Genomic DNA, 27845 nt, shown 5'->3' with positions numbered 1-27845 from the left:
TTAGCCCCCATCTAATACACCCTCTTTTATTTACTCTACTTCATATACAGTATGTCTTGCTGGACTTAGGTCTGCAAACCTCTGTAGCAGCTCTTCTGTCTTTTGTCACTCTAGGGTTCCTGAAATTCCATCAGCTGACTGTAACATCCTGTCTCCCAAGATACTCTGGACCAACTTGCCTGACTTAGCCCCTTTTCTTTGTCCCCATGTCTGCCCTCCCTGGGGGCTGGCCTCTTCAGCCAAAGTTGTGTTCAGATTTGCATAGTCTACCTTTCTAGCCCTGGCAGGAGAATCCAAGCCCTACTGGTCCCTCAGCCTCCTGATTCTGAAACTTACTTGGCAAAATGACATGTGACTTGGTATTCTACTAACTTCTTCCTTTTTTCCCAGCAACTTATCTACCCATTTCAGACCTGGATGTGATAACCCCCTCTTATTCTTGAGGGCTGTCATTGGCTGTCAGTTTGGCACTCTTTATCTTGATTTAAGTTCTGATTAAATTGAGTAAACAGTACAAAAAAAAAAAAATAAAAGGAAAAAAAAGGTCCTGTCCTTCACCTGTCAGATTGTCCCTGGGTTTTTTGTTCTTATTAACATTCTTTGAATCTAGGGACCTCATTCTGCATTCCTGACAAAGTATTGAAGTCATTCTCATTAACTTTAATCTTTTTCTCCCAAAGTTTATACTATACTGATCAAGGCTGCCAGATTCACAGTGCCGTGGAGTACAAATATGACATTCTTAATACTCTACCTTAAAACTTCTTTCTCAAGAAAATCATTTTCTTCACTCAGACATTTCTTTAGATATTTACACATCATTTTTCCTTGCTACTTATCTATGAAAAAAAGGCGGTCCTGCTATACTTTGAAAACTAACCCCAACCTGTGTTTTTGAGCCAGTCTCTTCCCATCTTATCTATCCACATGTCCAGTAAAGGTGTTCCTGGATGCCTAACATATGCATACCTTGGAATAAGCCTGGAAGATGCAAAGATGACTAAAACATGATTAGAGTACTCCAGGAGCTCAAGATGTAGTAGAGGACAGGCATTCATAAACACATTACTGCAAGCACATGTGATACATACTATAATGAAGGAGTATGCTACAGAAAGCATAGACCTACGGTTTGAAAAGAAGGATTAGAGCCCTTTACATTTGAGTTTCAGATGAATATCAAATATGGGTGTATTAATTTTGATGTATTAATTTACATATTAATTTTGGCCCTATTCAGGGATGAAAAAATAAAAACGTTTGTTGAGAATCCAGTTTTGTACTAGGCATCATGAAATACAAGAAAACCTGGAGGAGGGGATGTGTTAGGAAGGCAGTAAATATGTTTTTAAGTCTATTTATTTATTTTGAGAGAGAGAAAGTGCATGCACTTGCGAGCAAGAGAGGGGAAGAAAGAGAGGGAGAGACAAGTTCAAGCAGACTCCGCACTGTCAGCATGCCCAAAATTTGGCTGGAACTCACAAACTGTTGAGATCATGACCTGAGCCGAAACCAAGAGCCGAGCGCTTAACGGAATGAGCCACCCAGGTGCCCTGGCACAAAAATATTTTACAAATTACTCTCATTATATTCTGTTACTGTTATGCATGGTTTTCAAAAATGTCCTTAAGGCGCATGGGTTATATTTCATCTTTAATAAAACTTATAAGAAAATGATAAAATTTATGGAAGATAATTATGTTTAGTGTCCTCACTTCTCTCTCCGTCACTATATAAAAAATTGTATATGTTAATATAATTTATGAAACATGGCAGATTTCTTTATTATTTCATGTACATGATTTGGCCATAGTTATTTTATTAAGAAGGCAGCAAAAATTGAGAAATATGAAAACAAGTTACACAAAATAAGTTCAGCTAACAGAACAAAGTCGTTCTTTAAAATGAATGGCTCAATGCTAGTGATGTGGCCGCAGTAAAAAGAAGTCACGTGAGGGCGCCTGGGTGGCTCAGTTGGTTAAGCTTCTGACTTCAGCGCAGGTCATGATCTCCAGGTTCCTGAGTTCTGCGTCAGGCTCCATGCTGACAGCTCAGATGGAGACTGGAGCCTGCTTGGGGTTCTGTGTCTCCCTCTCTCTCTGCCCCAACCCCTGCTCACCTCTGTCTCTTTCTCTCTCTCAAAAATAAATAAACATTAAAAAATTAAAGAAAAAAAGACATGTGAAATTTGAACTTAAACACTTAAGTATTCTCGCTTTCGTTAGGTCTAGAGTTACAATATTCTGGGCAAGCAGATTTTTTTTTTTAACATTCAGAAGTTGCCTACTTATGTTACTTTTCATTCTAAGATTTAATGGGTCCTAAGGTTATATTGCAAAACTAAAAACATATTGTCAGTATTACTGGAGAAAGTTAGATCTATATTTGAAATGGTCCATCCTCTCCCTCACCTCCACATACTTCTGTAGAAACAAAAACAGATACAGAACTACTTAAGTCCTTCCCCAGACTTTCACAATAGAATGTGCTTTTTTAAATTATAAAATATTTCAATCATGTGCAGACAACAATACCCAGATTTAACAAAAGTTAACATTGTGCCATACTTACTATGTGTATATGTTATAGATATGTTTACATATATGTATATGTTTATAGTAAAAGATATATTAATGTATTTATTCAACAAAATGTATTTACTCAAAGAAAAATAGAAACTTATATGGTCAGGAAAGATGACACACAAGAGAGAGAGATAGAAAAGAAAAAAAGAAACCCTGAATCAACCTGCCATCATTAAAGACTTTAAGGCAGACTTTACAGCTTTCAAACTACATATGCCCTCTGAGTTCACAAACTATTTTGTAGAAAACAAAGAGAGAAAGGCTTCCCAAATTCTTCTATGAAACCGTAGGTTTCTGGTACCTAAACTGGGCAGAAGTACAAAAAAAGAAAATGATTTAGACTCTCACTTCTAAACAGAGATTCAAGAGTCTTAAATAGAATGTGACTGAATAGAATCCATCAAAGTTTAAGTAGGTTTACTTAAAGAACTTATGGCAGAAATGCATAAAGTGTCCAAACTTTAGAAAAACTTCTTAGAAAATCTAATGTTAATCACAAAGATAGGAAATTGAAGGTAAAGAATATATATAGCTTGCTGGTAGGCGAGTAAATTGGTAAAACCATTCTGGAAATTTTTTGGCCTTGTCTTATAGAATTGTACATTCATATACTCTATGAGCAAAAAATTCCACTCCTAGATACATAATCGCAAAAGACATTCAAATATGTATGTTACAAGATAAGAACAAGAGGGTTTATAGCACTGATTTTTAAAAGCTAAAGTTGGAAATATTCAAATACTCGTGGTATTCACTGGGTCTTATTGCCTAGTTTGTACTCATGTAGTATTACACAATAGTAAAAATAAATATATAACCATAAATAAACATATAGATGAATCTTAGCAGTATAGTATTAAATGATAATAGCAAGTCCCAGAAGATTACTATATGATACTCTTTTTATAAATTTTAAAAACAACTTAAAAGTAAATATTATTTATTGGTCCATTCATGTCGAATAAAACTGTGTTTCAAAAAGCCAGGAACTAATGAAAAAGGTAGGATTAAGTAACCATGGTTAAGAGAAGCAGGGAGACAGTGGAAAGTACCCCCATAGATATTGTCACTGTTATAGTTCTGGTGTTGATTAGGTGTTGGTTTTGTAACCATTTGTTATATATCATTAATTAAAGGAGAAATTCATATGATCATCTCAATTTAAATAGACATAAAATTTAATAAAGTTAAATATCTGTTCATGACTTTTAAATTCTGAAACAAATAAATACTAGACAGGAAATTTCTTAATCTAATAAAGCATATCTACAAAAATGCTATATCAAAAAGCATTTTAGTGCAGAAATGTTAGATACATTCTTAATGTTTGGGTTTTTACTGTCAGATTATTTTAAATTATTGTTTCCACCTTGAAAATACAGCCGTATTTGTTGTTTTGAACTGAAAGTTTCAAAAGAATACATTATTTCTTCACAATTAACCTTTCAATCTCCCCAGAAACTGTGATATTTCTTGCTCCTAAAAGCATAATCTCTACTTGCCCATTTATATCACTTGCTGTTACTTTTTTTTAACATGAAATTTGTTCTCAAATTGGTTTCCATACAACACCCAGTGCTCATCCTAACAGGTGCCCTCCTCAATGCCCATCAACCACTTTCCCCTCCCCCTACCCCACATCAACCCTCAGTTTATTCTCAGTTTTTAAGAGTCTCTTATGGTTTGCTTCCCTCCCTCTCTAACTTTTATTTCCGCTTCCCCTCCCCCATGGTCTTCTGTTAAGTTTCTCAGGATCCACATAAGAGTGAAAACATATGGTACCTGTCTTTCTCTGTATGACTTATTTCACTTAGCATCACACTCTCTAGTTCCATCCACGTTGCTACAAAAGGCCATATTTCATTCTTTCTCATTGCCATGTAGTATTCCATTGTGTATAAAAACCAAAATTTCTTTATCCATTCATCAGTTGATGGACATTTAGGCTTTTTCCATAATTTGTCTATTGTTGAAAGTGCTCCTATAAACATTGGGGTACAAGTGCCCCTATGCATCAGCACTCCTGTATCCTTTGGGTAAATTCCTAGCAGTGCTATTGCTGGGTCATAGGGTAGATCTATTTTTAATTTTTTGAGGAACCTCCACACTGTTTTTCAGAACAGCTGCACTAGTTTGCATTCCCACCAATAGTGCAAGAGGGTTCCCATTTCTCCACATCCTCGCCAGCATCTATAGTCTCCTGATTTGTTCATTTTAGCCACTCTGAGTGGCGTGAGGTGATATCTGAGTGTGGTTTTGATTTGTATTTCCTGATGAGGAGTGACGTTGAGCATCTTTTCATGTGCCTGTTGGCCATCCGGATGTCTTCTTTAGAGAAATGTCTATTCATGTCTTCTGCCCATTTCTTCACTGGATTATTTGTTTTTCGGTTGTGGAGTTTGGTGAGTTCTGTATAAATTTTGGATACTAGCCCTTTGTCCGAATTGTCATTTGCAAATCTCTTTTCCCATTCCATTGGTTGCCTTTTAGTTTTGTTGGTTGTTTCCTTTGCAATGCAGAAGCTTTTTATCTTCATGAGGTCCCAATAGTTCATTTTTGCTTTTAATTCCCTTGCCTTTGGGGATGTGTCGAGTAAGAGATTGCTACGGCTGAGGTCAGAGAAGTTTTTTCCTGCTTTCTCCTCTAGGGTTTTGATGGTTTCCTGTCTCACATTCAGGTCCTTTATCCATTTTGAGTTTATTTTTGTGAATGGTGTGAGAAAGTGGTCTAGTTTCATTCTTCTGCATGTTGCTGTCCAGTTCTCCCAGGACCATTTGTTAAGGAGACTGTCTTTTTTCCATTGGATATTCTTTCCTGCTTTGTCAAAGATGAGTTGGCCATACTTTTGTGGGTCCAATTCTGGAGTCTCAATTCTATTCCATTGGTCTGTGTGTCTGTTTTTGTGCCAATACCATGCTGTCTTGATGATTACAGCTTTGTAGTAGAGGCTAACGTCTGGGATTGTGATGCCTCCTGCTTTGGTCTTCTTCTTCAAAATTACTTTGGCTATTCGGGGCCTTTTGTGGTTCCATATGAATTTTAGGATGGCTTGTTCTAGTTTCGAGAAGAATGCTGATGCAATTTTGATTGGGATTGCATTGAATGTGTAGATAGCTTTGGGTAGTATTGACATTTTAACAATATTTATTCTTCCAATCCATGAGCACATAATGTTTTTCCATTTCTTTATGTCTTCTTCAATTTCCTTCATAAGCTTTTTATAGTTTTCAGCATACAGATCTTTTACATCTTGGGTTAGGTTTATTCCTAGGTATTTTATGATTCTTGGTGCAATTGTAAAAGGGATCAGTTTCTTTATTGGCCTTTCTGTTGCTTCATTAATAGTGTATAAGAATGCAACTGATTTCTGTACATTGATTTTGTATCCTGCGACTTTGCTGAATTCACGTATCAGTTCTAGCAAGCTTTTGGTGGAACCTGTCTGGTTTTCCATGTATAGTATCATGTCATCTGCAAAAAGTGAAAGCTTGACTTCATCTTTGCCAATTTGGATGCCTTTGATTTCCTTTTGTTGTCTGATTGCTGATGCTAGCACTTCCATCACAATTTAAACAAAAGCGGTGAGAGTGGACATCCCTGTTATGTTCCTGATCTCAGGAGAAAGCTCTCAGTTTTTCCCCATTGAGGGTGATATTAGCTGTGGGATTTTCATAAATGGCTTTTATGATGTTGAAGTATGTTCCTTCTATCCCGACTTTCTCGAGGGTTTTTATTAAGAAAGGATGCTGAATTTTGTCAAATGCAAACTGCAGCGATTGACATGGTCATATCGTTCTTATCTTTCCTTTTATTAATGTGATGTATCACATTGATTGATTTGCAAATGTTGAACCAGCTCTGCAGCCCAGGAATGAATCCCACTTGATCGTGGTGAATAATTCTTTTTAAATGCTGTTGAACTTGATTTGCTAGTTATCTTCTTGAGAATTTTTGCATCCATATTCATCAGGGATATTAGAGTGTAGTTCTCGTTTTTTGCTGGGTCTCTACCTGGTTTGAGAATCAAATTAATGCTGGCTTCATAGAATGAGTCTGGAAGTTTTCCTTCCCTTTCTATTTTTTGGAACAGCTTGAGAAGGATAGGTATTTTCCCTGCTTTAAATGTCTGGTAGAATTCCCCAGGAAAGCCATCTGGTCCTGGGCTCTTACTTGTTGGGAGATTTTTGATAACTGATTCAATTTCTTCGCTGGTTATAGGTCTGTTCAAATTTTCTATTTCTTCCTGTTTGATTTTTGGAAGTGTGTGGGTGCTTAGGAATTTGTCCCTTTCTTCCAGGTTATCCAGTTTGTTGGCATATAATTTTTTATAGTATTCCCGGGTAATTGCTTGTATTTCTGAGGGATTGGTTGTAATAATTCCATTTTCATTCATGATTGTATCTATTTGGGTCATTTCCCTTTTCTTTTTTGAGAAACCTGGCTAGAGGTTTATCAATTTTGTTTATTTTTTCAAAAAACCAACTCGTGGTTTTATTGATCTGATCTACAGTTTTTTTTTAGATTCTATACTGTTTATTTCTGCTCTGATCTTTATTATTTCTCTTCTTCTGCTGGGTTTGGGGTGTCTTTGCTGTTCTGCTTCTATTTCCTTTAGGTGTGCTGTTAGATTTTGTATTTGAGATTTTTCTTGTTTCTTGAGATAGGCCTGGGTTGCAATGTATTTTCGTCTCAGGACTGCCTTTGCTGCATCCCAAAGCATTTGGATTGTTGTATTTTCATTTTCATTTGTTTCCATATTTTTTTTAATTTCTTCTCTAATTGCCTGATTGAGCCATTAATTCTTTAGTAGGGTGTTCTTTAATCTCCATGCTTCTGGAGGTTTTCCAGACTTTTTCCTGTGGTTGATTTCAAGTTTCATAGCATTGTGGTCTGAAAGTGTGCATCGTATGATCTCAATTCTTTTATACTTATGAAGGACTGTTTTGTCACCCAGTATGTGATCTATCTTGGAGGACATTCCATGTACGCTTGAGAAGAAAGTATATTTTGTTGCTTTCAGATACAGAGTTCTAAATATATCTGTCAAGTCCATCTGATCCAATGTATCATTCAGGGCCCTTGTTTCTTTATTGATCCTGTATCTAGATGATCTATCCATTGTTGTAAGTGGGGTATTAAAGTCCCCTGCAATTACCACATTCTTATCAATAAGGTTGCTTATGTTTGTGAGTAATTGTTTTATATATTTGGGGGCTCCCGTATTCAGTACATAGACATTTATAATTGTTAGCTCTTCCTGATGGATAGACCCTGTAATTATTATATAATGCCCTTGTTCATCTCTTGTTACAGCCTTTAATTTAAAGTCTAGTTTGTCTGATATAAGTATGGCTACTCCAGCTTTCTTTTGACTTCCAGTAGCATGATAGATCGCTGTCCATCCTCTCACTTTCAATCTGAAGGTGTCCTCAGGTCTAAAATGAGTCTCTTGTGGACAAAAAATTGATGGGTCTTATTTTTTTTATCCATTCTGATACCCTATGTCTTTTGGTTGGAGCATTTAGTCCATTTACATTCACTGTTATTATAGAAAAATATGGGTTTAGAGTCATTGTGATGTCTGTAGGTTTCATACTTGTAGTGGTGTCTGTGGTACTTTGTGGTCCTTGCAACATTTCACTCACAGAATCCCCCTTAGGATTTCTTGTAGGGCTGGTTTAGTGGTGATGAATTCTTTCAGTTTTTGCTTGTTTGGGAAAACCTTTATCTCTCCTTCTATTCTGAATGACAAACTTGTTGAATAAAGGATTCTTGGCTGCGTATTTTTTTTCTGTTCATCACATTGAAGATTTCCTGCCATTCCTTTCTGGCCTGCCAAGTTTCAGTAGACAGGTCTGCCGCTACTCTTATGTACCTACCTTTGTAAGTTAGAGCCTATTTATCCCTAGCTGCTTTCAGAATTTTCTCTTTATTCTTGTATTTTCCAGTTTGACTATGATATGTCCTGCAGAAGATTGATTCAAGTTACGTCTGTAGGGAGTTCTCTGTGCCTCTTGGAGTTCAATGCCTTTTTCCTTCCCGAGATCAGGGAAGTTCTCAGCTATGATTTGTTTAAGTACACCTTCAGCCCCTTTCTCTCTTCTTCTGGAATTCCTATGATACAGATATTGTTCCGTTTGATTGCATCATGTAGTTCTCTAATTCTCCCCTCATACTCCTGGATTTTTTTAATCTCTCTTTTCTTCAGCTTCCTCTTTTTCCATAATTTTATCTTCTAATTCACCTATTCTCTCCTATGTCTTCAATTCATGGCCACCTCCATTTGATTTTGCACCTCATTTATAGCATTTTTTAGTTCCTCATGACTACTTCTTAGTCCCTTGATCTCTGTAGCAATAGATTCTCTGCTGCCCTCTATGCTTTTTTCAAGCCCAGCGATTAATTTTATGACTATTATTCTAAATTCTTGTTCTGTTATATTGCTTAAATCGGTTTTGACCAATTTGTTAGCTGTTGCTACTTCTGGAGTTTCTTTTGAGGAGAATTCTTCTGTTTCATCATTTTGGATAGTCCCTGCGGTAGCTCCAAACTGCAGGGCACTTCCCCTGTGCTGTCCGGAGTAACTTGTGTTGGTGGGCAGCCCACAGTCAGACCCGATGTCTGTCCCCAGCCCACCACTGAGGCCCCAGTCAGACTGTGTGTACCTTATCCTCCCCTCTCCCAGGGGCAGGGACTCACTGTGGAGTGGTATGACCCCTGTCTGGGCTACTTGCACACTGCCAGGCTTGTGGTGCTGCTTCGATGGGATCTGGCCAAGGGCGTATTAGCCAGGGCAGATCTGCAAGGGGCAGGAGGGGCAGGAGGGGCAGGAGGGGCAGGCTTAGATACTTTGCTGTTGGTGATCCCCTGTGGGAGGGGCCCTGCAGCACTGGGAGGGAGGCAGACCCGTCGGAGGGATGGATCCTAGAAGCACAGCATTGGGTGTTTGTGAGGTGCAAGCAAGTTCAGTGAACGGAAACTGGTTCCCTTTGGGATTTCGGCTGGGGGATGGGAAAGGGGGATGGTGCTGGGCAGCACCTTTTTTCCCCATCGCCGAGCTGAACTCTGTCTTCCGGGGCTCAACACCTCTTCCTCCCAGTGTCCTCTCTCCCTCCCGCTCTCTGAGCAGAGCTGTTGACTTATAACATTCCAGATGTTAAGTCCCGCTGGCTGTCAGAACTCATGCGGTCCAGCCCCTCCGCTTTTGCAAGCCAGACTCGGGGGCTCTGCTTTGCCAGCAGGCCCCCCCCCCCCCCCCCCCCCCCGTCTCCCTCCTGCCAGTCCGTATAGCGCGCACCGCCTCCCCGCCCTTCCTACCCTCTTCCGTGGGCCTCTCCTCTACACTTGGCTCCAGAGAGTCCGTTCGCTAGTCTTCTGGCGGTTTCCTGGGTTATTTAGGCAGATGTGGGTGGAATCTAAGTGATCAGCAGGACAAGATGAGCCCAGCGTCCTCCTACGCCACCATCTTCCATGCTCCCACTTGCTGTTACTTTTTAAAGAAAACGTTACTTTGCGAAAGAGTTGGAGACAATGCATTACAAGGTCATTTTTTAGAACATAGGGTATTAAAGAGGTAGTAAATTATATATGCGACCTTTGTCCCAAGTGTCTTGAAAGGGGAAACTTTAAAAAGTCACTTGCATTGGACCTCCAGTGCTTCTGTTTAACGTATAGATGTGTCAAAGGTTATATTCTGATTCCTAAACTAACAGACATTTCAGCATTTCTTGAAATGTACCAGATTTCTCTGTAATGAGAAAAATACCTTTTTAGGTTTGATAAGCCACAAGATCAAGTGACAAATCTTGTGAGTTATTTATGAAGATGAATAGTTTTTTGTTTGTTTGTTTCTGTTTTTATCTCTTGCTGATTGATTCCATTATAAATAACTTTCTAAAATTATGTTTTAAGTGTCATTCTATCTAATAATTTCTATATGATTCCTGTTTTCTTTAAACCAGTGTTCCAATTTGACAAAAATATCTTTTTGGATTTTAGGATCCTTAAGTGTTTATAATAACAAATGAAAGGGACTTGTATCCCTACATTCTGCTTATTTCACTTCTGGTTTTTTTTCTTTGCAAATTATGTTAATAAACTTCAGCAGCTTTGTGACTAAAGTCTCAGATGGGATATCAAAGACAGTTATTGCAAAGATGTTCAACCATAAGGGTGGGAGATGTCTCATGAAATTCTTCATTTAAATCTATAAGTGATCCTTTAGTGAAGTGAGCTATAACTTGGAGAGTTTTAAAAATCTTGAGTACATATGCAAAAAAATTAAATAAGCTTAATAGAATGAGTTTGTTCCAAGTGATTTATTAATTCTATACCTAATTTAAGACTGTGCTTTATGAGCTATTTTACAGTAATCGAAAACCTAGTGCATGAATAATTTTAGAGTTAAAGAATGTGATTTTTAAAATATGAGATTGTTTGGAGCTGATTGCACAAAGAAATGAGCTCTTGTTCTAAGACAAGCAAATATATGATAGTCCCTTAAACATAGTGCTACTTCTTGAAAAAAAGGAAAATATTAGCATCTTATTGTTCACATGCAATCAAGAAGGACATATTTTATGAAAGTTATATACCCTATATTCAAGGCATGCCACTGTAACTGTTAGGCATGTACCTATTTGGAATTTATTATAAATATATCTAGGCCACATTGCACTATGGAACCTAATTAAAATATGTTCATCAGGTAGTACTTAGATTTTATCAGCATCCAGCACCCAGTTTCATATTTTACCACTTAATAAGCTCAAAAGACCTTAGACACTGTATTAAAGAGAATAAATGGAAAATTAATATTAGGACCTCAAAGAGAAGCTTGATAAAATTGGAGTCTCAAGAATACAATAGCCGCTCCTTATTTCTATTTGGGAACAAAACTAATGGAAATTAGCAGTGGAAGAATATAGAGGAGATATTTTTACCATAAATAAATTAATATAAGTAAACAAAACACATTGGTTTTATGGGTATTCCATGAGGAAAACTATAACCAGGGCTGTCAGTGAGGCTCTTTAAAACTACAATTATGATGTGTGGTGACTGGTGTCCTAGGGACTAGAGAGCCCTGCCAGATCCACCAAAGCCAGGCTCATCCTTTTTACACAAATAAAATGCTGACAGTGTTACTGACCATGCATTTGAATGGAAATACCTTGTATCCTTTTTATCCATACTATATGTATATTTTATCCTTTGGACAAAAGATTGTTTTTACAAAGCCACCCTTCAGGGCCATTCACTTTCTGTGTCAATGGCTCTTAACCCTGTAATCCACAGACAGCTGAGCCACATCCCTCCCTTTCCCCTCCAATCACTTCAGAGCAACACGTTGACCCAGGCTATTTTCTAGCTGTTGACACTGATGGTACATTTTCCCAAAGCAATTTGAAGAATTTACACCTTCACGCCTGATTCCTGAGAGTCCATGCCTCTTTCCACTTCCTTTTGTAAGGACAAGGGAGGAAAGTTACATCTAGTTCTCTTTGCAAGGATGTTGTTGAAGCCTAAAAATCAGTCACCATGTAATGTGCATATGTGAAGGTAAGGCTGAAAATCTAGTGTGAAGGCTCACCTGGTCTGATGAAACCAAATCATGCACAGGACTCTATGGATGATATACAAATTGTGAGAATGGCAAAGTTTTATATCAACCTCAAATGCATAGCTCCTCCAGCCAGCATGGTACATAAAAATAGAGTGTGCGTTCTGTCAAGTTTCCTACCTTTCGAGGTCCTCATAATATTTAAGATATGCATTGTGATTTGCTATTGCAGTATACTTTACTCTGTGGGTGTTTTATTTTCAGAGTTCTCATGAGTTTTATGTATTTGTCCCAAAACAAGAAGATTTGTGTAAATTCACATATCGATACACATATTTGTGTATAGATGTTTTGTATTTGTAAATGTCAATCTCTAAAATACACAATGGTTATATAAAATATAAGTGCCTTTGGTAAAATTATATTCAGTAAAGTAGTTGCCAAAGAAATATACTCAAAACAGGCTTTCCAAGCGAACAATCAACCAAATTCTGGCCACTGAAGTGCACGCAAATTTGATTGCCAGTTCAATGAACCTCCGGCTTTATAAAAGATGCTGACACAATTTTTACCTTGGCTCCCCTCTCATTGTGCTATCAGAAAGCACTAAATAACAAACTACCTCAATTCCTATTTAAAAGTTGTGCTATGGTTTTTAAATTACATGCAAATCATTTACCAGTAATTTTCTTTATTTTCTGCTGCATTTGGGCTCTGGCACGGCTCTAATTAAGATATCTGAACAATATTTATCGGATATCATTATGTTCTTTGATCAAAGTCTTGTATTCAGTCTCCACTTACTAATTAATAATGACCCTATCAATTGCAGACTAATTCAATTAGCCATTGCCCTGAATTTTTATTCATGGAATAAGTCAAAGTTCCCAGCCTAATCAAAATCAAGCTTGAAAGGTAAATAAAGATATGTTAATTCTACTCTCTCAGGATGATCTTATTTTTGGTGAGCTCAGCAGAAAATCACTTTTCATAACCCAATGAGAAAAGTATGATTCTTTTCCCTAATAATTTTCTAAGTTTTATAATTTTTGTCAAATACTTTATTCTTTCTGACATAGGATTTGGAGAAATTGGGTAAGAGCTTACCTGTTAACCTAATGTCGATTTTAGTTACTTCTAACTACAATTGTTTGAGAATATTTTTTCAAAACAATTCAAAAAATAAAATTTATATAGAATATTACAAAGGTCACTCATTAAAAAAAGAAGAGAAAATCAACTTATTTTCCCTTTTGGTGTCATGATTTAAGTAAATCAATACAAAGGCATTAGATTCAGTCTATATATTATATTAATCCTAATGTATAATATATAATTTGGTTGTTTTTGTCTTTTAAATTTGAGATTGAATGAGAAAATTTTAAATCATTGGACTTTCATTTACACATAATTTTAGTGAAGCCTGGTTGAATTTTCTCTCACATTTCCTCTGGAACTGAGAGAGCAAGCCTGATTTTAAGTGTTCCTATGTTGAGCTTATGAGGAAATTGCTTATGTCATATTGACTCATTCAACTTCTACTGCAACCCTTGATTGGCTTCCCTCATCCATGAAGTATGCATACAAATATATGCCATTTGGTGATTTTCCAGGCCCCTGGGCTGAATCCCCTGTGCCTAGAGCGTGTGGATTCCAACATCTAAATCAGAACAGTGGTGGCCAAGACCCAGAGCCTGCCTTGGTGTCTGGAGAGCCCAACCGTCATTTTACTACAAGCAGAAACTGTATGCTGTGGCCCCTGCTCTCCCTCCCAGTGTCCCATCACACCCATTTGCCTCCTAATACAAAGCTGGCTAGGTAGAGTAAAATATATGTTGGCTACATGTTGGCTCACTGAATCCTAAAATATAAAAGCATTCATTCAATATGTATTTATTGAATACTTACTGTGTGCCAGGTGCAAGATGAACAACAGAGAAAAACTTGCCTGCCCCTGGGATCTTATATTTGACAAGAGAATGCTTTGGATTTTGTGTTGTCAAGAAAATACATTATCCTTACAATATTCAGAGGAAAAACAGCAAGAGTAGAGAGGCTTGTCCTTCAGACTAGCTACACTGTTCAGCCTAAACTTCTGCTGGGCATTGGTAAAAAGGCCAGAGGCAGTGTTGACATCTGAAGGTCAGAAAGAGAATTCTCACAACTGCCTAATAGCTGGTGAGGGGCCAAGGGGACACTTGTGACCAGTGTGCTGGCATCAGGACTGTCCTCTCTCTGTTCAAGTAAAGGAAAATAAAACAAGATGATATGGGGCTTATTTTTCAATTTGTAGAACAGCAATAAGATAGAAATTATTCTAAAGGCATGAAGAAAAATTGTGAAAATAGAAAATTTCCTATCAGAACAGCAGATTACTAGAATGTATATATAAAGTACAAAGGAATTTTCTCCATGAATACCAGAGAGGATAAAATGAATCCTGAGATGATGAGGGAGGTATCCTAATAATAATGTGTTTCAAGGAAATTTTAAAATGTAGCAGTAGAAATTGCTTTATCAAAAACAAAATCCATAATATTGAGGACAGAATGGAGAGTAATAAAAAAGGAACATTATGAGTGAGAAAAGAACATAAATAAGAAAAATCAGAAGTAAAGAGCCTGTGTTTGGATAACTGACCTCCTAATGGAAGATACCAAAAAAGGAAGAAGCAACATTTTAAACCATAAAACAAGAAAACCTTCTGACCACACCTCCCTCCCCCAGAAACTAGGCTACAGCTTGAATGGACCCACTTGATTCCATCCATAAGCAATAAAAGAGACTCTCACCAAAATATATCCTAATATGTGATGGTGATGACCCTGAGTCATAGTGTTAATTTCAAAATAAAGAACAAACCTTGTAACTATCAGCAGGTAGAGGGAGAAAAAAAAAGAAATGGATTATTTGGGAAAAAGTGTTACAAAAATTACATTCTTGTAAAAAAGAATGTCACATCATACATATCCATAAAGTCAAGATGGTTTAGGTGTTGAAAGAAAAAAGAAAGAAAAAAAACATAATAGGAAATCATAGGTAAATATGTAGATCATATTTGATTGATTTAATTAAGTGAACAATCTTTTTAAGCATATTAAAAATATGGTATCACAAAAGGAGTCATTGATACATTTAAGTACAGGAAAATTAAAAATTTGTGTGTAAAATATAAAATTAAATGACATCGAAAATTAGGAAAATAAAGCAACAAATATAACAGAAGCCCATATTGATACCATGTAAGTCCATAATTCTTAAAAACAATTAGAAAACCTCTAACATCTAATAAATAAAGGACATTAAAGAGACCATCTGTATATATTATTAGTGAGACTGAACCCAATTGGGAGAATGTAAATTAAATGCCACTTGTTGCCATTTATGTACATTAAATATAAAAAAGCCATTTTCAGAATTGTCATAAATGTAAAATTTTATAAAACATGAGATTGGTGACTATGCAGAGAAAGATTTATCATATACCCTAGATGCAAGTGTATAATCTTTCTTGAGAGAAAGGAAACAATGCACATCACATTTCAAATGGCAGGTCATTTAGGCCTACAAGAAATAGTTGCATCGGTGAATGAAGATATGAACTTGGGAGTTCATTCTAAGTTTTTACTGATGGCAAAGAAGTAGAAACCAATTAAAGGAATATCAATAGGGGACTTGTTAAATAATTTTCATATTTATCATGTAACTGTAACAGAGACTGTTGCACAGCCATTACACATTATTATTACTATTATTACTATTACTATTATTTATATGTAAAATATCCACAGTTGCACACCTGTTTATCTGTATCACTTTTCATTTTCCTCACCCCTTTAAGGACATCTCTGTGAAAATCAACTGACTTTCCTAGTGTGCTCTCCCAGGGAACCATCTGTCAAGCTGTTATGCAGATATCTGAAATGCCATTTATCTTGACCTTTGTCAAACAAATGCTCTTAGTTTTTCTATAATTTTCCTAAGTTAGACACTCTAAAAATATTTATGCTTCACTAAAACATTACATGATGTTTTACAACATAAGAGTTGCATTCCTACATAACCCTCATGCAATACTTTTTTCTTTACTTCTATGTCATTTAAGCCTCTCTATATATGAATCTCTCATTTTTTACTCATATAATTAAAGGAAAATAAATCACCATAATTTCAAATCTAATTCTCTCTTTTAGTATTATTTTGGAACCATTTCCCTCCAGTAATTAATCTTAGTATTCAAATGAGGATGTACAACATTCCATAAAATTATATTACTTTTAGTAAAACATTTCACCCATAAATGGGAATTTCAGTTGCTTCACATTTTCTCTATTTTAATTGAAGATGAAATTACTATTTTTTTAAGAAGGTGACCAAAATATACTATGTTCCAGAAGTTGCTTGTAGGACAATCTAACCACCCTCTTTCTCTGTTTCTATATTTATGCTTCTAATAACATTCTGAGAGTGATAATAGATTATTTCCCCAGATTTATTTATTGTTTTACTCTTAGCAGATTCTATTATAGCCCTTAATATATTTTATATGTTGTTTTACACACTTAGTAAATATTAACTCACCTAATCCTCATAAAAATCCTATGAGGGTTGTTATCTTCATTTTTCAGATAAGGAAATTGAGATGTAGAGAAATAAAGTAGCTTTCCCAAGGGCATATAGCTAGTGAGGGCAGAGCCATTTGGGGAACCCAGACCATCTAGCTCTTCTACAATAGACTGCCTCTTAAGACGATCGGAGAAGATTTTTAACTAGTTGCCTTTCCCCATAAAAATTGGTTGGTGCCACTGTGATACTATATTTCCTTGACCAATGTATCCTCTGTACAGAAACAAGAGAAAGACTCTTGGCATTTTCTGTTATGGTACCTTGTGGCCTCCTTAGGCATGGTTGGTTCTTGTCCATAGAACATGCTTAGGAAGTAGTTTTAACTCAATCCAGCAAAACTTTTATTGAGGGATTGTTACATATAAGGCACATTTAATACAGATCCAGACATGAAGAGCAGAGCACTAAGCCAAATGTCTACCCATACGCCAGCTCAGTGCCCTAAATAACCTGCTGTATTTGAGCCAAACCCCTGGAGGTAAAGGTCTATCTAAGACAGCTGAAGGCATTTTGTCTAGCATGTTTGCAGTACAAGTTTAACTCAGAAGATCCATAAGAGGGCAAAGTGCTCATGAGCTAAGGGTTAGCATAGATACAGATAAATGAGCTTTTCTGGGATCATCCTGCATGCTGAACATGAGGGTGACATGTCTGTGAGTGTGTTTCACTGTATATACCCTGTTGCAGCACCTTCGTGTTAAGTGTGGGATGCTGATTATTTTTACATTAAAGGTTTGCTTAGGCCTGGTATTCTAAGTTTTTTTGCTACATTAAGTAGCAAATTTTAGGACAAATCCAGCTTGAAACAGATTGCTGACTATTAAAGTAGAGAAATTTACTTAACTGGAACAAAAAAGAAAAACATTTCTAGATCACAAACAAACAAACAAACAAACAAAAAAGCTGGAGAAGGGGAGCAGTTAGAGTGGGAGAAAAACGTATCTGTTAGAAAGAGCCAAGAAACACAGCTTAAGGAGAAAACATCTCCACCCAGCAGGAAACCCAGCTGACTTTAAGAAATACCACAGAAAAAGAGATATGCTATAAGACTCTTCATTGCGTCATTGTAGCTAAACACTCATAGAAGTTTAAAGAGTGAAGAATCAAGCCATGGAAATGTTCATATTCTTGGAGACAGTTTGAGTTCCTGTGTGTTTATAGCCTTGCAAGCAACACAGTGACTCAGAGTGTTGGAAGATTTTTTGCCCATTTAATTGAGTGTCAACAATATTAAAAGCATTTTGAAGACCAGTAGCAATGCCTAGGTGTCTGCACAATTATATTTGGACTTAGAACAAAAGCAATCTGTATTTTTAAGCCTGGATAGGTGAAGTAACAGAGCCAAAATTCATGTTAAAACACAGGGCTCTTCTGGGGCACCTGAGTGTCTCGGACGGTTAAGTGTCCAACTCTTGATTTTGGCTCAGGTCATGATCTCATGGTTTGTGGGTTTGAGCCCCATGTCTGCACTGACAGCACAGAGCCTTCTTGGGATTCTCTCTCTCCCTCCCTCACTTCCCCTCCCCTAACTCATGTGCACATGTTCTCTCCCTCTCTCTCTCTCTCTCTCTCTCTCTCTCAAAAACAAACAAACAAACAACAAACAAACAAACATTAAAAAAAATTACAGGGCTCTTCTCGTATTATAAATCCAGGATTGTTTTGGTTTGGAGCTTAGAGTTTCTGTAAGTTTAATGAGTGTAGTGAGGAAGCTTTGAGATTCTCCAGAAATTTCTGAAATAATCACAAAGCATAGCAAGAAATCATTGAGTGAGAATTTTTATGTATGATGGAACTTTGAATCAGAATGTTGAATTTGAATCTAGTATCCTCCCTTTACTCACTATCTATCTTTGGATCACACATTATAATATATTAGCCTCTGTTCCCTCATCTCAAAGGTGCTGTACAGGGCTGTAGAGAGGATTCATTGAGGACACACAAGAAAGCACTTAGCATAGTGTGTATGAGGCAACAAAAGTTTCCTTCCCAGGTATCATCATTTTGCCACCTTGCTTTGCTGCAGGATAGATATTTTAGATGATATAATACATGTTAGGAAATATGCAGAAACAAAAATATTTTCTAGTTTTGATAAACTTTCTAAAGTATTTTAATAAAGAATTAAAGGTAGTTTTCTGTCTTACTTCATTGTCCAAGTTGAGTCTGATGTCTTTAATTAAACAGTGTTACAAAAAGTGGTCAAATCCCCTGTGAATTTTTAAAGAAATTTTCCTAGGCTGTGAAACTTTGGGAACTTTTTTCATATCTTTATTGAAAAGCATCTAAATACAATCACTAAATATGGTCTATTCAGTACATTCACCCTGGCTCTCTCTTTTCATTCATGGACTATGTCTGACCCATGACTGTCTATTTGTGGCTGCATACATCTCACAGGATAAAGAACCTGAAATAGAAACAAAAGGACATAGTGGTTGAAAGCCACCAAGGTCACATATGGGATCATGACAGTGAAAGATGATAAGATCAAGGATGTAAGCAGGGCACTTAGTCACAGGAAGTAGGAGGAAGTAGGTCGCTATTGTGGAAGGAGAGCGGAAGCTGTAGATCAAGGAACATTAATAAACCTAAAGGTAAAGCTCTTACAAGAATTGTCCACATAGAAAACAAAGATTCCTATATTTTTTTAATTAACATAATAAGATATAAGAAAAGCTTCATGAATTAGAGAACAGAATTCTACTAAATTATTCAATGTTATGTATTCTTTTTCATGAAAATCAATGCTGTCTTTTGCATTTCAATCACATCTTGATTAATTTAATGCTTACTGAGTCTCCATGCGTGTTTTGCTTTTATAAGTATGTATTTTGTAGGAAAAAACACCTCATGAGCACAGATCCCACAAGTCAGGGATGCATACTGTAATCCTCCTTCATTTTTGAAGAATGTCCAACTTTCTCCTCAACATTTTTAGAATTGTAGTTTTCTAAACAAGATTTTCATTGTACAATGATTACTATTATTCAATTATATATTCCTGAGCTGATTAAAACTCATGGAAATAATGTTGACTTTTTATTTAATGTTTAACTGTGATACATATAATATCATTTCTATTCCTAATGTGTATACAACTAGAGTCTGATTTTTATTAAAATTGAAATGACCAGTAATGTCAGAAAACTGAATTATAAGCACAGGCTCTGGAAGACAAGCTGGGGAAGACCTTCATCCCAAGAAGATCAGCCCTGCCTGCCCTGTTCAATCTTAGTTGCACAAAACTGCACAGCTAGAGGAATTTGGTTTAATATAAAATTGATTGGTAGACTAAAATGACCATCGTTTTATTTTAAAACAGTCAAAATAGTTATTCAGGTTTTCAACTAAGTTTATCCAGTGGCAAAGTCAAAATTATTAGCCAATCACAGACTCAGTCATCAGTTTCAAAATACAAATAATCAGTGGATCTTTGGCTTTAACATGTATGTTACTTAACCTCCTGAATTTGAGCAACTTGCACATTTATAATGGTCTCTGCTGTGGCATTTAAATTATGTCTTTTCCTCTTTTAGGTGGACCTTCTGGTCCCTACCAAAGTAACTGGCATCATTACACAAGGAGCTAAAGATTTTGGTCATGTACAGTTCGTAGGTTCTTACAAACTAGCATACAGCAATGATGGAGAACACTGGACTGTATACCAGGATGAAAAGCAAAGAAAAGATAAGGTAAGTGATCCAGGTGGTTTATAACATGCAAAGTGAAGGACCAAACTCTATCTGAATATGACTGAATGAACTGCTTAGACATATGTATTAAAAATAATGGCTATATCCACTGAGAAATGTATGTTAAATTAAAAATTCTAACATTTTCCATAGTAGCAATTATCTAAGATCCAGCTAAGTAAAATTTGCTTATATTTTATAAACCTAATAGGAGCTTGAATAATTTAACTTAAAGCACATGTAAATACTTATTGTCTGAATACTTGTCGCTATTAACTTTACTATTAAAAAACGTTACTGACATTAGGCAAAAAATGTAGTTTGGCAAAAAATATTTTAAAAATTAAAAGATTTTTAAGTTATATATTTCCTTGATTATTTTGACAATAGGAATTTTAGAAATGAACAAATTTTGACTATTATACTGTTTCATCAAAATTAAAATACAGGATGTTTCTCTGCTCAGTTTCCTTCATTGTGTTTTAATTAATAGATTTGTTTAGTTTTTTTAACCTGTGTAAGCTGTTTTAATATTATCATAATAAATATATATTATTGCAACATCCAATTCTACACTATACTATTTGTAATTGTTTTTCTAAATGTTCTTACCATTCTAAATATCGTTCTGTAGTATCTCCTGGTCTGAATTTGTGTGGGGCCCTAGAAAATGGAAGTGCTCAGGGTTCATATCAATAACTAATTGGACCAGATGTTAATTGGACCAGTTGGGCCAATGACACTGAAACTCATTCATTGCTTGGAATGTTTGTGCTAAGAACTCTACCTTTCTAAAGACATCAACAGAAACAAACTTCTTACTTCAAGGATTTGGGGGGAAATATATAATACGTTAAGTATTTCTGAGTTCACAATGACTTTTTTCCATTTTGTGTAGCCTTTTTATTCCCTGGTATATTATTCACCAGCAGAGAGTTGGGAATATCTTTCTTTTTCAAAAATTCAAGACAGAGAATTTATTAATTTTCCAAGAAATACTAAGCCTAGATGGCTATTTCAGTGAGTCAACAGAGTCTGAATTCACTTCACATAAAATTCATTTCAGGGGAGACATATCTTTAGGTTTAGATTATAAAATCCACACCTATTTACCTTTTAATATCTCAGAACACATCCATTTAGCATCTAGAGATACATTTAACATCTCAGAACACACACACATTTTACATTTTAACATCTCAGAAATTGGTATATCTTACAATGTCATAATTTTAATCGGAGGCATTTATTATTTTCTAGAAGAACCTAAAATAATGGCATGTTTTCTAATCAGTAGCATCGTAGATTGAGTGTATATAGGGTTTTTTGTGAAACTGTCTTTAATGTATTTTTGACTGTAGTCAAAAATCTGCTGTGATTTATTGTAAATAACTATTTCAGTTCCTACCTTTCACCTTTTCACAGTAGGCATTCTGATGCATAGAAAATGAAAATATGTTCCGTAAGATGAAGCTTTTTAAACTTCATAAATTATATAGCTCTTAAAATTAATTTTAAAAGAGATAAGTATTCTCATACATTTTCCATGTGTAATGTTCACTAAAAAGCATATCTGTAATAGCAAAATCCTTATATAGATTGATTTAGGGAGGAGGTATAATGAAAAATATGATTAAACTGTTGTACTGCTTAAATATTTTTTGACTCCATTTACATTAAGCTTGTCATTTCATGATTATATGTAAATAATTTTTTAATTTTTCCTTTAATTAATAGATTAGGCATTTGCATGTTAATACACTTATTATCTGTCTGAACTGTATATAAAATTTTCATCAAGTTGACCAGGTTACTTGATAGTATTCAGGTATTTTATATCCTTACTGATTTTCTATATCCTTGTACTATCAATTACAGAAAGAGCAATGTGGAAATTTCCAACTATAATTGTGATGTTCTTTATTGCTTCTTATAGTTATATCAGCATTTGCTTGATGTATTTTGAATGTATTTTTATTTATTTATTTATTTTGATACAGACAGAGAGAGAGCATGTAAGCGGGGAAGGGACAGAGAGAGGGGGAATAAAGGATCTGAAACAGGATCTGTGTTGAGGGCAGAGAGTCCGGCAGAGAGAGGGCTCGAACTCACAAACCAAACTGTGAGATCAATAACCTGAGCCGAAGTCAGACGCTTAGCCACCCAGGCGCCCCTGCTTGATGTATTTTGAAGCTCTGTTAAAAGATGTGTGAACAATTAGGACTGTGGAGTCCACTGCATCGACTAGCTCCTTTATTATTGGAAAATGACCTTTATCCCTGGAAATATTTTTTGATGTGGATTCTATTTTGCTGTTAATAGAGGCACTCCAGTTTTCTTTTGATTAATGCTATGTTGGTGTGTGTTTTTCATTCTTTTACTTTTAACCTATTTGTACCTTATGTTTGAAATGCACTTCTTCTATGCAGCATATAGTTGGGTCTCCTTTTTCCATCCTACTATCTCTGCTTTTTGACTAGAGCATTTAAGCCATTTATATTTGATATGAAAGTTAATATGATTGGGTTTAAATCTATCATCTTTCTGCTTATTTTCTACTTGTTGCATCTTTTCCATTTTTTTGTTTCTATCTTCTTTTGGATTAATTGAAGTTTTTTTAATGATTCCAGTTAAGATTTTGTTGTTGTTGTTTTTGTTCACTTACTTGGTATACTTTTTTGTTGTTATTGCAGTGATTTCTTTAGGCTTTGTAGCATACAAACTTAGTCTACCTTCAAATTAATGTAGAGTCCTAGAAACCTGCCTCTAGAAACACAAAATAGACCATGACTATCAATCCATGGACTTAGGAACCACATTTATTATAACATATGATTTTGACATTCTCCGAATAAGTCTTACTGTAAAAAAAATAGGCTCCCACTGGCAAGTTGGTCACCTATGAAAGTAAATTGATACTTGGTGAACAGGATATAAGCCAGAATTCTTATGGGAGCCAATAAATCACTATCATCTATTCAATGTAAAAATTTCTGAAGAGTTAAACCATTTTAATATTTATAAACATAACAATTGGATAAACTTATACCATGTAATTGGTAGTTTTAAAACTAAGCCAGTTTGTTTATGGTATTATAAATAATTTGGTATGTTGAAGAAAAGCCTTAGGTAAGTTTACTATTTACTCCTGAAGGAAATGACAAACACCAACAAACTGTACATAAGAATATAGCAATTACTATTATGATAAAGAAATAATGTATAAGAAGGAACTGTAAAAGTTCTTTGAACACTTGGAAAAAAATATATATATATGTGTGTGTGTGTGTGTGTATTATATATATATATATATATATATATATATATATATATATATAATACACACACACATTCCAATGTATACATATACCAATCAAAATAAATGTTTATATATAATCCAAATAACTATTGTGCTTTGTTATTATTATTATTTTTACTAGGTATATTACTTATACTCAGAAATTAATTTTTCTGAATAAGCCATTTCCTATTGATTCCTAATATTATTTGTATCTTCTTTCCCATGGTTACTTTCCATAAGAGAGAAAGTCTGCAATGTTTACAAGTGTAAATTCAACTACAAACTTTCATCCACACAAATATGACAAATAAATTGAATGTTGCAGGGCAAAACATGTGCTTGTGAAATGTTTTCTGTATGTACCTTTCCAAGGAAATATTTTCAAAAATTTTTCTAATTCTTTTTGTGTCCTTCTGTTTTTATTGACCACTTTGCTCTAATAGATTTTAGGCTGTTTATATTGAATTGTGATACAGATCCAGAAATAAGATTACTTCAGAAAAACAATCTCAAAATAATAGCAATTTTCTAGGTTTACCACAGGTGGTGTAAATGAAATACTAAAAATGTAAGAATGTCAAATTTTTTTAAAAACGTATGAATATCTTTTCTGGTTTTTATTAGTCATAACGGACTAAGCCTCAGGAAAGCGATGTCAAGGAAAAAGTATATATGTATGTAAGAGTATCTAAATATACGTATCAACGTATATTATGTATATATATTTGTGTGTGTATGCCAAAAGTCAACTGAAGAGAAATAGATGCCTGTTCTCTTCATTGAATTGTCAGTTTCTCACTACCTTCTCAGAACTTATATAAGAACTATAATTTATTTTAATATTTTATTTTTTGACAAAATTCTTCATTTTATCTTTCATGATTGAGCACGTGATGACACTACCTCATTACGATCTCTACAATCTTATTTTTCTCTTTCTAGTCTACATTTTCTAACATTTAACCAACTTTAATATTTCTCTACAACATGGATTCAGATATATTTTTTAGTTGAAAGTCAAATGTTCCTTTGCTCTCATGAAAGTGACATTTGTTTTATACGCCTGGAGCTGTTTTTTATTGCAGTTAGCAGGAAAATTGCAAAATTTGACAGACACTTTCAGTATTTAATTTTTAAGGTTATAAGCCAAAGTAAAACAATAATAAATTTCAGGAAGCCTTCTTATATGGAAAAATTAGAAATGAAAATGGATTTTCTCATCCAATATATTAGTCATAATGTCATGGTGTTTAAATAAACCTGAATTCACACCATGGGGGCTTTCTTCTTGGGGAAAAAAAGATGCTGGTAATATTCTATTTGTCTCCCTCCCTCGAATTATCCAGGTTTTTAAAAAGCATAAATTGCAACTATAATCTGGATATTCTATAAAAGAACGTAATCCCAAACTCTGTTTACAGTAAGATTTTATTGGCCCTGAACAGTGAATGCCACATATTCATCAAGAACAATCTTGCAACATCTTGGTGAACTCTAATTCACTGGTTACCAAAATTACCTGATCATAACACTCATGGGGGAGCTTGTTAAAAAATACTGATTTCTGGGTGCTGCCTCTGGCTCTCTGGGGATGAGTTGGAAATCTAAATGTTTACAGAGGCTCCAGCTAATTTGAATAATAAGCACATGTGGGAAAGATGACTCTAATTGGCACCAACTTTAAGTTTTTGAAACTAAGTGTAGTTTTGGATTTTTCTAGTCAGAATGGAATGTATTATATTATAATTCTTTAGGACTGGCTGGCCACTAATTTGTCAGTGGAAGTCAGTATGAATCAATGTCTCCAAAAGTAAGTTTAGATTTTAACATTTGCCACTTCTCTCATGAACACCAGAAAGTAAACATGTATTAGTTTTAAACAAAATTTAAATTTAAATAATAGATCTAAGTAGTTAGGAACACAGATTAGGTGGGAAAGCACCTCGAAGAATGTGACATTTATATTCATTCAATCATCTATTCAGCAGGCAGTTACCGTCTACATTCTGCTGGATACACTGGGGGAAAACCTGAATATGACAGTGGGTCAGAGAAAGCCCAGTCTAATGAGGAACTTGAGAATGGTGGAAGACCTTTGATACAGTCAGCTAATTTTGAAGACTTCAAATATAACCTGCCAAGTGTATAACTTGAGAAAACAAGTATAGGAAATAAGTAACATGATCTTAGAACAATCTGAGAACAATAAGAACAATATTAAATTATGCTCATTTCATAAAAGTCTGTGACTCTCCAATGGCGGGGGGGGGGTGCGGGGAAGAGATCCTCATTCTTGTCTACTTCCTTTCTTTTTTCAACGTCGATGTGGAAAAAAAATAAGCAGCAACTCCACCAATCCCCATTAGCAAAGCCTTCATAGTCTGTATTGGAGTATATATTCAAATTAATCAGTAAGGACAGATGCCACAGGGCATCCTTTCATTCCTGCTGAAGCTGGCACTCTCAGGTAGCTGAAATTAAATGTGAATATTTAAAGCCTCAGAAGTCCAGCTCTTCAGTGAGGCAGAGGTCAGGTGGGGTGTCAATTTGGTAGTCGATTGTCATGCTGCTCTTTTGAAATTTGACCTGCGTGAGAAATTTGGAACCTACAGAATCCCTTGGGAGGTAAAATAAATGGAATCCCCAGTGGCATTGGGTGAGAAGGATTCTAGCTGGGGGAAGTGAAAGAGAGTGAATCAGTCTTTCAAGGTGGAAAAGTCACATGTTTCTGAGCAGCAGGATCAAGGACATCAAGTCTCTCGTCTTGCCTAGAGACCATTAGTCTCATCCACTCAGAGTCTTACTACTATTTTCAAATAAAGCAGGGAGAGAAAGAGAAGATGCTGCTTTTCTGAAAGCATTTTCTGACAACAAATTGACTCTACACAAAGCACTCGGATTCAAAAATAGCAAATGAGTTGTGCCCCTACATGACAGAGATTTATATGTAGTCACTGTAGTGTACTTACTTAGGTATTTGGTGATTGACTTAATTGGAGCTAAGTTAAAGAAACAATGCTATAGTTTCAGCATTGTCTAAAAATAGGGACAGTGTAATTTAAATAAACACCATCTGGTATCAACTTATTTAAAATTGTATCTGCTTTCTTCCTTGTCGCAATCCAGTATTATGGGACCTTACTTGGATATGTGTTGGTATGAAGAATAAACAATTATCCGTATTCACATTAATGTGGATGTTATTAGATTTTCAAACTTAAGACATCACGTGAGAATGTGTCTGTTTTGGCAGAATGTAAAGTTCAGTGATGAGTCACCCTTTTTAATAAAGGTTGATAACATACAGAGACAAAATATTTAGTAAAAACATGTAAGTAAAGACGTTCAGTTATTGACATAACCTGTGTATACCAACTAAAAAATTCAAGGAAATCCAATGATTCCTTATGTAGCTTTTATAATTCACATTCTTGACAAAAAGAGAATGGAGTCCCTGTAAATTTTACTAAGGCCTCGGACCAAGAAAGCCACATCTCTGTAAAAAAACCCACTATAGAAGAATTGATCTATCAATGTGAAAAGCCATTTGCAGATCTGGATATGCCTGCTGGAATGGGAAAGGACATCCACACTGAACAAATTTAAGTTCAGAAAGCAGCATATTGTCACCAATGAGAAGTATGATAGCAGTTAAGGAGCACAGAGAACAACACAATATGGAATCACTTATCAGAATCAGTTGTGAGATGGGGACTTGGGGTCAGAAACAAGGCACAAGACTGGATGCAAGTCCAGACACAAATAGACAAGGGCAGATGAGCTACACGGAGGACTGTATTTCCATTTCCATATTTAACATGAACTCCAAGTGTCCTGTCTACCCAGAGATGTTTGTTCCTGAACCCAGGGTAAATGGTTTATGAGAAGGAAAGGAAGGGAGGACCAGGAAATGGGGCTACTGGGATGGAGGTGAGCAAGAGAGGGTTAGTAACTTCAATAATTATAATTGTAGAATCGAGTAACTGGCTAAATGCTGGAAATAAAAGGCAAGCTAGAATGATAGACTAGCCACAGGAACAGTCAGAAGCCATTGATCTGAAGAAGCTCATTAAGAA

At 35.5% G+C, this 27845-nt stretch overlaps 1 protein-coding gene across 1 annotated transcript in view; it reads left to right on the top strand.

Moving 5' to 3' along the window:
* The window catches only part of EDIL3 (EGF like repeats and discoidin domains 3), a 320227-nt gene that overhangs the window by 278731 nt on the left and 13651 nt on the right, over window positions 1-27845 (top strand). Inside the window, exon 12 of the mRNA XM_042955963.1 lies at window positions 20313-20468. Within this exon, the coding sequence (XP_042811897.1) occupies window positions 20313-20468 (156 nt within the window). The remainder of the gene's footprint in view (window positions 1-20312; window positions 20469-27845) is intronic.

Source organism: Panthera leo, chromosome A1, assembly GCF_018350215.1.
Source record: "Panthera leo isolate Ple1 chromosome A1, P.leo_Ple1_pat1.1, whole genome shotgun sequence".
Classification (NCBI taxonomy): Eukaryota; Metazoa; Chordata; class Mammalia; order Carnivora; family Felidae; genus Panthera; species Panthera leo.
Note: the sequence above shows the minus strand (reverse complement) of the source record. Positions and strands in the feature narration are given on the sequence as shown.